At 35.3% G+C, this 12249-nt stretch overlaps 1 protein-coding gene across 1 annotated transcript in view; it reads left to right on the top strand.

Moving 5' to 3' along the window:
• Positions 1-4901: 4901 nt before the first annotated feature.
• Positions 4902-12249, top strand: part of LOC116417366 (homeobox protein Hox-A2-like) — a 64341-nt gene continuing 56993 nt past the window's right edge. The window contains exons 1-2 of the mRNA XM_031930119.1: positions 4902-5133; positions 11894-12057. Coding sequence (XP_031785979.1) covers positions 4902-5133; positions 11894-12057 — 396 coding nt within the window. The remainder of the gene's footprint in view (positions 5134-11893; positions 12058-12249) is intronic.

Here is a 12249-nt window from a genome sequence, read left to right as displayed (position 1 = left end):
AGAAGTTATAAATATTAGATAGTACATTTGTGAACATATATAAAGTGTTAATTTCAGTTTATCGTACAAATATAAAAAAAAAACCTATATCATATGGTCAAAATTTTAGTAATAATAATAATTCATTCGATCTTTTATTGTCAGATCCAGTTAATGCAGGAAATTATGACATCTTCCAAAACGCAAATTGTTATTTTTGGAAAATTATAAACAAAACTGCAATCGAACTCATTATGGACATAATAAATATTTAATATTAAAAAAATAAGGAATTACAAAAAAATGAGCCAATGTTTAAGAAAAATAAAACATGAGTTAATGAAAAATTTAACAATCATCGGTTAATAAGGAAACAAAATAAAGATTAAACAATGAATATAAACGCAATTAGAATAACTTTAAAAAAATATTAGGCTTTGTAGTGGGAATAAATGCTGTGCCAATTTGTGCTAAATCTGTGCGTAACTGTGCCAAATGATGCAGAAACGACATTATACTGTGCCAAAACTGTGCCAAACCATATAAAATTCGGACATTTCGTATGGTTTTATTACAATTAGTCACTGTTTGGCACAGTTTGGCATAGTATGGCATAATCAAACTTTAGTGCTTATTTTTCATATATCACAGCACAGTTTTTTCTCAGTTTGGTACAATATTGGCACAAAATGGCACAATATTGACACAGAATGACACAATATTGTCCCAGAATGGCACTCCTATATTTTAGCCCAAAAGAACCACTTGTTCTTGAAATCCTACGGACAGTGAAAAAATTCACAAAACATTGCACCAAGTGCCGCAATCATGTTATAGCATGGTGAATTTAAGGGTTTTATTACCAAGTATCACTAAACAAAATTAAATTATTTACTTTAATTTTGTAATTTTCCCTTGTACATCTTTTTTTCACGGTTAAAAAGTGTATGTAATAAAGTCTGGGTTTAAGCGCTTTGGTTTTTGATTTTATCCTCGCTTTGCTCGCCTTCCTCCGATGTGTCGAGGAGATTTTATAAATAAATTACTGATCTCCGAGAGCATGGGGTAGCTGGGTTTAAGCGCTTTGATTTTTGATTTTATCCTCGCTTTGCTCGCCTTCCTCCGATGTGTCGAGGAGATTTTATAAATAAATTACTGATCTCCGAGAGCGTGGGGTAGCTGGGTTTAAGTGCTTTGATTTTAGGTTTTATCCTCGTTTTGCACGCATTCCTCCGATGTGCCGAGGTGTTGATTAATTAAATGATTGAGCTCGGGGAGCGTGGGTTAATTGGGTCACACACATCATTCACAAATTATGTTGTTAATTATTTCAATGGAATATTGCTGGAATATTTTATAAATAATTTTGTACGATGTATAAAAGAAATTTCTATGTATACAATATTTCATAGAATATTTCAGTGGTAGGATCAAGGAATATTTCTCAAACAAATTTGTGAAATGATGTATGTGAACTACGATGCCAGCAATATTTTGTAAATATTTTATGGATCATTTCGGTCAGATAATCACGAAATATTTCTGAAATAAATTTTTGAAATATTCTATGCAAGCCTTGATACATGCAGTGGTGGAGGATTATTATTCATGAAATAAATATGTAATAAAAAATAAATTGTAGTATATTTCAATTAACGTTCTTTTAAGTTCTATTGTTTTTCATGCAACTTCATATTATTGATTGTAAATAATAACTGTCATTCTAAATAAGCCTATCTTTGAGTGAACATCTTTATACTTTTTCTAAGTTTACTCTAGACATACATAATATAAATAAATATCCCAAACGTCATAGAACATTCCAGTAATATTTCTGTGATATTTCATGAAAGATTTGAAATATTTATTATGATAAAGATATGAAATATTTTAAATAAATATTATAACCAAGTTTTCGGGTATCTTGACTTACAATTTATCATTGATTACCTGACCTGGAATTCCAGCGCGGCAGTCGAGCGCGGTTCGAATCATACTTTTTCAGAGAATGTCCGTGCGAATGGCTGTGTGTGTATGTATGTACGTGTACCATCATAATTATTCCTGATTCTGGATTTAGGAAAGTTTTGTTCATAACACGTGCAATGAAACAGCGCTTTCTGCCTACGAAAAATTAGAGCGAACGTAGAGTTTTTTAAGTTTTTTGGCTCTAACTTGAATTCTATGCATTCTACAAAAAAAAAGCTGAATCGGAAAGTTGTAGATCTCAAAGAAATACAACTTTTTCTTATTTACAAATTAAGCGTGAAAATGCTTTTAATTCGAGTTAACAGGTCAAAATCGATTTTTTTTATAGCAATAAACCAGTATTCATCATAAAACTTTGAGGCTATACATTATACATAAAAACCTTAAATATAAAAGTTGTAGATATTTTAAAAACAGAACTTTTTACCGTGAAAAATATTTTTTCAAAACGCTTATACATAAACAACAACCCTAGAAACGATTTTTGGTACATATAATTGAATAACAATTTCGGTGTTACACGCCCTATCTGGACCAAAAGCTTTAATTGATTGATATCAGGCTATATCGAGGCGAGCGCGAAGCGCGAGCGTTGATGGATCGGGCGATCGCGCAGCGGTCGTGCCTTAAAAACTCTACGTTCGCTCTAATAGGTACGAAAAACGCGAAAATCGTGCTTGTTGCACAAAAAGATCTTTTGCTTACCTTATATTATACTAGAATTGATAATTATGTGTAATTCGCACACACAGGCGTATTTTAGCTACACGCCTATCTTATTATCAATAATTATAATCAATATTGTAATAATGCCTTTCATATTACAAAACAATTATGTATATTTTGTTTTAAGAATAAGTTGTTTAGAATAGATTTTTCCTGGTTATAGTCACAAAAATTGTTTAAAACTGAGCTTATGTATAAATGATACATATGATAATATGTAAACTCTTGCTATGTATTTCAATACATTTATGTAGTTTAGTGTCTGAATTTAGAACAAGCTAGATCTTCCGGTTCTAGTAAAGACACTAAACTACACACATTTGGCCCAAGTGCTTTAGAACAAAGTACAACTTCTAGTTGAAATAAGTTTATCAAACTTCAGAAATATATTGTTATGCACTACAAGGGCTTACATATCAAGTTTCGAGTGTATACGATGCACCACTTTTGAGATATGTAATTTTCAGCCACAAAAATGTGAAAAAAACTGAGATTTCTTATGAGTAATGCATCGTATAAACTTAAAAATTTATATATAAGCCCTTGTCATGTATTTCAATATATTTATGTAGTTTAGTGTCTTTACTAGAACCAAAAGATCTAGTTTGCTCTAAATCTATGCATTTGGCGCAAGTGCTTTAGAACGAAGTACATCTTATTGACTACTAAATTATACCGCCACGATCCTGGCGGATAAATTTGAAACCTGTGAAGATGTCGTTGTGACGTGGCCAATCAAGGGGTGAAAACTCGCTCTCCGCCCCATCCCGAAGCCTTGACACTATTATTTGTATGAGTGGATCTCGGAGGCAATATCGCGGGGATTCCACTGTTCGGGTTACAGCAGTGTGTAAATGGAGGAAAATTATAATACATTCGATTCTGATTCAAACTCTTTTATTGCACGATCCAAGCTTACATTCTCCGTCTCGACTCGCGCCCAGCAACACGATCCCCTGCGATGCTCGACGCGTTTTAAATGTTGGCAAATCCTTCGGACGCAGCCGGAGCTACAGAGATTCCGCGAACACTCTCACACTCGGTTTTCTTCTTCTTTTTCTCGAACTCGCTGCTTCCATGAATCATCGTCGTTGCTCTTTGTCCTCCGGCTTCCTAGACTCTTCACCAAGGCACTCGCACAAGAATAAGAAAACATGGGTTAGCAACAATCGCGCACACACAACTAGCGCTGAAGGACACGGTGCACGACGGATCGCCTCGTCGCATCGTCCATATTACTTATATATTATATCCATATATAACAGAGACAACATCTTCTCAGCTTCCGAGATTCGCCACCTTATCGAAATTAACACAGAGTTTTGGCGCTGCAGTATCGTTCAGTTGCCAATAGTTGTAGTAAATTCATCAAACTACAGAAATATGTTAAAATACATGACAAGAGCTTGTTCAGTGTTGTGTATTGTTTACTTTTACGCAATAAAAATATTATACACAAAACTTAAGACTGATGATGCTCTTCTGACAGTCGCACAGTACAAGCTGCTTAATCAATAGCACAGAAAAAGATGCACCAGTATCAGCTGCTGAAGACAGCAACATCAGCAGCAGGCCCCGAAAAAGAATCAGCATTAGATCTTGTGCGTATGACCGCAGATGACTCTGGATGCATAGTTGTAACTCTGAGGAATATCAGTGGTAACAACTGCATAAAGGGGAGCAGCAACAGCAGACTTTGGATGAGCAATTGCAGTAGACTCTGGATGATCAGCTACGCAGAAGTACCCAGAATCAGTAACTTTAGTAATACAAGCAGCAACAAGTACATTTCTGGCCACAGCACGCAGTCTGGCTTAATTAAGCTGACCGATGATGTCAGGCTTGGGATCGACAGGGAGAAAGTCACTCTGGTACTTCTATTTGATTTTAGCAAGGCGTTTGATACTGTGTATCACGTCAGGCTAATCGGAAAGCTATCCTCTTTTGGCTTTTCTAAACAGGTTATTCGCTGGCATGCATTTTACCTCTCTAGAAGAGAACAGGCCGTCATTGGTGACAACAACGAACTCTCCACCTTTTTACCATTGAACACCGGTGTTCCACAGGGGTCAGTTTTGGGCCCTCTGTTGTTCGCGTTGTACATCAATGATATTGGTTTCTGTCTAGATTCAGATGTGTCCTATCTAATCTATGCGGATGACCTGCAGATATACAACCAATGCCAGCTTGATTCCTGTTCTGTCAGGATGAGTGCTAACGCCGAAAGAATAATGGGCTGGCTGCTTCGACTTAAACTGAATGTGCTTAAGACTAAGGCAATCGTCCTGGGTTCCCCCTACTACATAAATGCATTACCTTCTTCTGCTAATACCTTTATAAATATAGGGGGAGCCTGGGTCGACTATAAATCATCTATGCACAATCCGGTGTTGGTGCTTAACTCTAAACTTACTTGGAAAGAGCACGTTACACAAATCTGTAAACGTGCTCACTTTTTGATGTACAGACTCTACTTCTTTCGGAATAGCACTAACCTCAGGCTGCGCCAACACCTTGTGCAAGCACTCCCATTTCCCATTATTAACTACTGTTCACTGGCTTACTGTGACTTGACGCAAGAACTAGACACGAAACTGCAGAGACTTGTCAACACGGGAATCCGTTATATCTGTGGTGTAAGGAGGGACGAGCACATCTTCCCTTATAGGCGTGAGTTGCAATGGCTTACCACCGCCGAGCGTAGAAAATACTTCAGGTTCTGCTTTCTAAGAAAAATTTCTAACACTTCAGTGTCTACCTACATATTAATCTTTTTGGATTTCCACATCGCGTTCAGGCTTGTAAGGGGTGAGGTGACCCCCCTGGATATCCCGTCCTTCTAGACGGAGACGCTGAAGAATTCATTTTTCATCTGCGCTTCCTACCTCCGGAACACTCTTCCATCTCACCTTCGCAACACACTATCCATATCACACTTTAAACACGCAGCTGAAACATACTTCTTTGAATTGGAAAACACGTAATCATTATGCAAACACACACTTCTTTATCTCATTTCATTTCATTCCATTCCACACTCTTCACATCTAGCATACTTACACAATAATTTATTCTACTTCTTTTCTGTGTAAATAAATATGTACAACATAATGTACAATAATAAAGCACATATAAACCTAAATCTAAAAATCTCTCTCTTTTTCTCTCTCTTTCTCTCTCTCCTATTACTGGCCAAATTCACACGTGGTTTTCGTCGCGCGCACGAATCTATGCTGCTTCGTCGCGGTGCAGCGGTACTCATACCGCTACGAGTTAGCCGCGGTGCTCAACTCGTTACAATATATATGTGTGTGTGTGTGTGTGTGTATTTATATACCTATATTATATAGTTGTTTTGAGCCAAGGTGGGATTTAGCCCCCCCCCCCCCCTTACTCCTCCTCCCTTTTTAGCCCCTCTTTAGCCTCCCTCAAAATAACGTTAGATTGTTTATAAAAACGCGTTTTTTTTAACACCTGAAGCCCTTTGCTCTTCTCCCCCAGTCCCCTTCAGTCTTACTTTATTTATAGTACATTATGATACAAGTGGTATAAATTGTACTTTACGACATAAGCGCCCGAGCACAGCGAGTGCGCTTAACGCCATGCCATGAAGAACAACTTATGTCACGTGTATGGTACAATATTTTATAGCATCTGCCTGACATAAGTCCGCTGTCATGTCTATCCGTAGCATTAGCAGTCCATTTTTTCACCGTGTAGTAGCGCTCGAGTGTAGGGGGGTGATAAGCACGATAAAATAATGGACCACTCACGCCACTGATAGGCGTGACATAAGTGCGGACTTATGCCAAGCAGTGCTATAATACTATATTACAAGACAAGTGGCATAAATAGTCCATTACGGAACTATTTATGCCGCAAGTATCGTATGCTATTTTATAGCACTGACTAGCATGAATCCACTGTTACGCATATCTATGGCCTAAACAGTCCATTTTTGCACCGTGCAGTTAGCAATCAGCACAATGCAATAATGGACTATTTATGCCACGAATAGGTGTGACATAGATGCGGATTTATGCCACCCAGTGCTATAAACCTTTTTTAGTAATAATAATAATTATTATACTATAGCGAAAAACGAAGAACCACCCACATATATATATATATATATATATATATATATATATATATGGGTGATTCTCTGTGAAATCGAAGATGAAAATGTTTATTTTTGCCCAAACTGTATGTATATGTACTACACGTCTAAATTTTTTAATAAAAATATTTTTAAAGTCCTATATATATGTTAAGGCTACTTTATTTGCATTTTAAACCTTAAAATATGAAAATTCATCTAAATGTTTGATCCGGACTCCGATAACCTCAATACAGTAAAAAGACCTTTTTATACTAAAAAAAGTAGCTGTAAAGTTTCAGAATGGGTCTGACCTACTACTAAACGTTATGTAGTAAACAAACATGATATAATGGCTGATAAGTGGTTTTACATGCAAATTTGGCACATATAACTTAGTAAATTGTAAGTCTATCGATATGAATAAAGTTACATGGCTAAGTTTGAGTAGTAAAAGAGCAGTAAGCAACAAGTATTTCAGAATTTCAAGAGCTGGGCTTAGCCCGTAGCAACATATCATGATATAATATCAGTACATGACATAATCAGTACAATCTTCAATATTTTTGTCTCCAATTGTTTTTTTAAGTATAAAATAATAATTTTTTGTGCTGCGAGATAGTATTTAAAGTTTACAAATTTATGATGACTCGAAAGTTTAAATATCAATACTAGATTATTGCGTATCCATAATTTACCAATTGATATTCTTATTTTTTGCAACAAACGTATGTCCCCTGCTATATTGAGAATTATGTAGATACTATTCTAGTTTTAGCAGCCATCTTTATGACTATTTTCATAGTGATTGGATATAACAATCCAATTTATAGGCATAGGTATAAAAGTTGAATATTCATTTCCATCACTTTTTTATTAAAATTATATTGCTTTTCTACTTGTACTTAAAGCTAGGTAGCTGTCTAACTTGGTTGGTATCGATAGACATGAAGTGTACTAGGTTATAAGTGTCAAATTTGCATATAAAACCACTTATTAGCCATCATATCCTGATTGTTTTCTACATAATTTCTAGTAGAAAGTCAGACCCATGGTAGTTTCAGTTAAAAATGCATTCCTTATGAGCTAAAAATCATTGAAAATAGGCAAAAAATGCAAAAAATTGCTTGAAATCCCAACTTTGACCAACTATAACTCGAAGCCTTTTTTTTGGGAATAAAGTACAACATGTAGAATATATATATACAGGGTGTTTCATTTTAATCCGACAACGACAAAAAACCATGGAAAAACTAATTTTAACGAAAAATGACCTTAACAAAAGTTGAAGGGGGTAAAGGGGGCCATCGAATGACACAAATACCTATGACCTTGAACTCGATTTTCAAGGTCATTTGAAGGTCATTGTATTTTTTTAACGGGAACCCCTATTTTTGACCTCGGAATACGGAGCAGCGGAAAAAATTACGTCGGAAATGACATTTCAAGTTTGCCTTAGTGACCTTGAGAAGGTCAATTCAAGGTCAAATAAGAAGTATCAGCCTAAGATTGTTTTCCTTTCAATTTTTTCGTAGAATTATCATTTTGTTATTGTAATAAACATTAAGAGAATAATTGACTTAAAATGTGATTATGCTTTGCTAACTTCAAAGCCATTTTGTAAGGTCAAAAGTGCAAAAATGCAATATCAAATGTACGTAATAGGATTGTGTTCCATTTGGGGTGCTTGATTAGAGTGAGTCCCCTTGCGTCTCACTTTTCGGTGTGCTTGATTAGAGTGAGTCCCCTTGCCTCTCACTTTTCGGGGTGCTTGATTAGAGTGAGTCCCCTTGCCTCTCACTTTTCGGGGTGCATGATTAGAGTGAGTCCCCTTGCCTCTCACTTTTCGGGGTGCTTGATTAGAGTGAGTCCCCTTGCCTCTCACTTTTGCTCAAAATTCAACGCAGGTGCTCAAAGACACCACCATTTTGTTGGATACACAATTCAATTCGCTGCTGAAAATGTTCTACTGTTCTGAGTAATACAGCTCTTGGGATGTTTTCACAAGCGGTTTGAATTCTGTGGATCATATCTTCCCTTGTTGTAGTTTCATGTTCATAAACAACATCTTTCAAATACCCCCACAAATAGAAATCGGGTGATGTCATATCTGGAGATCTCGGTGGCCGTCGAACACCCAAATCTCCACGTCCAGTGCGTCCAATCCACCTGTCACGGTAATTTTGATTAAGATATTGTCTAACTATTCGAGCATAGTGCGCAGGAGCTCCATCTAATTGAATCCACATTCTTGCTCTTGTGTATAAATCTACTTCTTCAAGAAGTACTGGAAGACGTTCTCTCAGGAACTGTAAAAAATTATGGCCATTTACATTTTCATCGAAAAAGTATGGGCCTATAAGATATCCGTTAACAATTCCACACCAAACATCAAGACTCCAACGATTTTGGTTATCTATCTGCCTGTACCAATGCGGATTAACATTCGACCAATAATGACAGTTGTGTCGGTTAAGCTCTCCATTGCTTTTGAATTTTGCTTCATCAGAAAACATTACGTATTGAAAAAAGTGACGATCATTAGCAATCATCTGTCGTGCCCATTAGCAAAACTGTAGCCTTAACCTCATATCAGCAGGTGTGAGATCCTGAGTAAAAGTAATATGATATGGATGATAACGTTGACTTCTCAGTATTCTCCAAGCAGTAGCCATAGGTATACCACTTTGCCTTTGAATTTCACGGGTACTAACGTGGGGATTCAAATGAACCATGGCTAAAACGACCATTACACGAAGATCATCTTCGTTGTAATTACGACGTTCTCTAACCCGTGCTAGTTGCCCTTGTTGAGCTCTACGGTAAATCTCACGAATGGTTGTATGACTTGGATGTCTTCTATCGGGATATCGAATTTGATACAAGGCTGCAGCTTGTCGATAATTACGTCTAGATTCACCAAGAATCAATAAAATATCAACCCTTTCAACGGATGGATAATCAGCCATTGTTAAAAATTTATAACAAGTTCAATAAAAAATTTTGTTTTTACCAAATTGAACAAATTAGATAGCTTTCGATGAGTAATAAATTTTAATAGAAAAAATAAAGGTCAATGAATGAAAAAGAGAAAATGTTAAACAAATGATATTTGATTAGTTTGGCTAGTCAATAAATATTCAATAACTAGTAAACTATTGAATACTAAGTGTAAGTAACAATGAGTAGAGGATAAATTCATATGAAAAGAGATCTCTCATTAGAAAAATTGTCTATTTCAACAATGAGTCGCGGGAAAATTCAACATGAAAAATCATCTTTACAAAATAAATTATTTATTTCAACAATAAATTCAGGCAAAATTCGATGAGGAAAATTAGTAGCCAATTGTGTCCACGTCGTTCCTGAGTAACGCTAAAGATAGGATAAAAATTCGCTTACGAAAACATCCCAAGAACTGAATAGAATCCAAAAAAATGGTGGTGTCTTTGGGCACCAACATTCAAATCTGTACATAATAAAAGTAAGAGGCAAGGAGACTCACTCTAATCAAGCACCCCAAAGGGAACACAATCCTGTTACGTCCACGTCGTTGTTCCTGGGCAACACTAAAGTTAGGATATAAATATGGACTCCACATAACATTTGATATTGCATTTTTGCACTTTTAACCTTACAAAATGGCTTTGAAGTCAGCAAAGCATAATCACATTTTAAGTCAATTATTCTCTTAATGTTTATTACAATAACAAAATGATAATTCTACGAAAAAATTGAAAGGAAAACAATCTAAGGCTGATACTTCTTATTTGACCTTGAATTGACCTTCTCAAGGTCACTAAGGCAAACTTGAAATGTCATTTCCGACGTAATTTTTTCCGCTGCTCCGTATTCCGAGGTCAAAAATAGGGGTTCCCGTTAAAAAAATACAATGATCTTCAAATGACCTTGAAAATCGAGTTCAAGGTCAAAGGTGTTGGTGTCATTAGATGGCCCCTTTTGCTCCCTTCAACTTTTGTCAAGGTCATCTTTCGACATCAGTAAAATAAAACCAGACAAACAGCTGTTTAGCAGATTTTTTGTTATTTGACCTTGAATTGACCTTCTCAAGGTCACCAAAGCAAACTTAAAATATCCTTTGCGACGTAATTTTTTCCGCTCTATCCGATTCCAAGGTCTAAAATAGAGGTTCCCATTTAAAAAAATCACAATTACCCTCAAATGACCTTGAAAATTGAGTTCAAGGTCATAGGTGTTTGTGTCATTCGATGGCCCCCTTTACCCCCTTCAACTTTTGTTAAGGTCATTTTTCGTTAAAATTAGTTTTTCCATGGTTTTTTGTCGTGGTCGGATTAAAATGAAACACCCTGTATATATATATATATATATATATATATATATATATATATATATATATCCGATTTCACAGAGAACCACCCATATGTATATATGCACACACATAAATTTATAAGTCATTTAAATCTTGGTATTTGTACGTTATTTAACATTTTGCATACTTCTATTGCGATATAAGAGATTGTTGAGAAACAATGACCTTACAAAAATAATGTGCAAAAATATGTGCACAGATATCTACAGAGATTTCTACTCAGATCTCTATATAAAATGGACTGTAATGGACTGTCTCTATTTAATTTTCAGCAAAATAGCAAAACAAAAAATGAATGTAATGAGTCACTTATAGTATAAACTTTTATTTTTAATAATTTTCTGGAAATAAAAAGGGGCTGGTCCAAATTTTGTGCAGAGATCTGTGCCAAGTTCAGAAAACTCTGCAAAGATCTATGCACATATCGATGCACATTATTTTCATAAAGAGTGTTTTGAAAATTCAGTCATTTCAAATATCATGGTCATAATATAAACAGATTGTACATTTCAAGTAAAAAGAATGTTATATATTGTAGCAATAATTATGTTAACTAATGATTAATTCCACAATATATAAGTCATTACATATTAAAATTCTCAATGTATTGTTTTAATGATGTTGTTTTTAACGATTTTAACTACCAATGCATAGTGCATGCGTTCTGTGAAAAAATATATACTTATAAATATAATATTTTTATTTCCTTCACACATATTTTAGCATTTTATATGAATTTTTCTATTTAGGTTGCACGGCACATCACGCACTTTTAGGTAAGACCCGCAGACCCCGAACAGCCTTTACATCGCAACAACTTTTGGAGTTAGAAAAACAATTTCGTCAGAATAAATACCTTAGTAGGCCTAAAAGATTTGAAGTAGCAACTTCGTTAATGTTAACAGAAACTCAGGTAAAATTTAAAAAAATGGCTTATTATTTTGCATAAACACGACAACCGAATAGTATATAACGATACACGTGACTTCATTACTTAGACTTTTTTAAAAAAAGCTTGTAAGCATTTGAGACATAGAAAATGTTCAAAATTTGTTTTTTAAAGCTTGAGTGTTGAACTATGTTCTTCTTAGGTTAATACATACTC

Source organism: Nasonia vitripennis (genome assembly GCF_009193385.2).
Source record: "Nasonia vitripennis strain AsymCx chromosome 4 unlocalized genomic scaffold, Nvit_psr_1.1 chr4_random0009, whole genome shotgun sequence".
In the NCBI taxonomy this organism is placed as follows: domain Eukaryota; kingdom Metazoa; phylum Arthropoda; class Insecta; order Hymenoptera; family Pteromalidae; genus Nasonia; species Nasonia vitripennis.
This window is presented reverse-complemented; position numbering and strand designations above follow the sequence as displayed.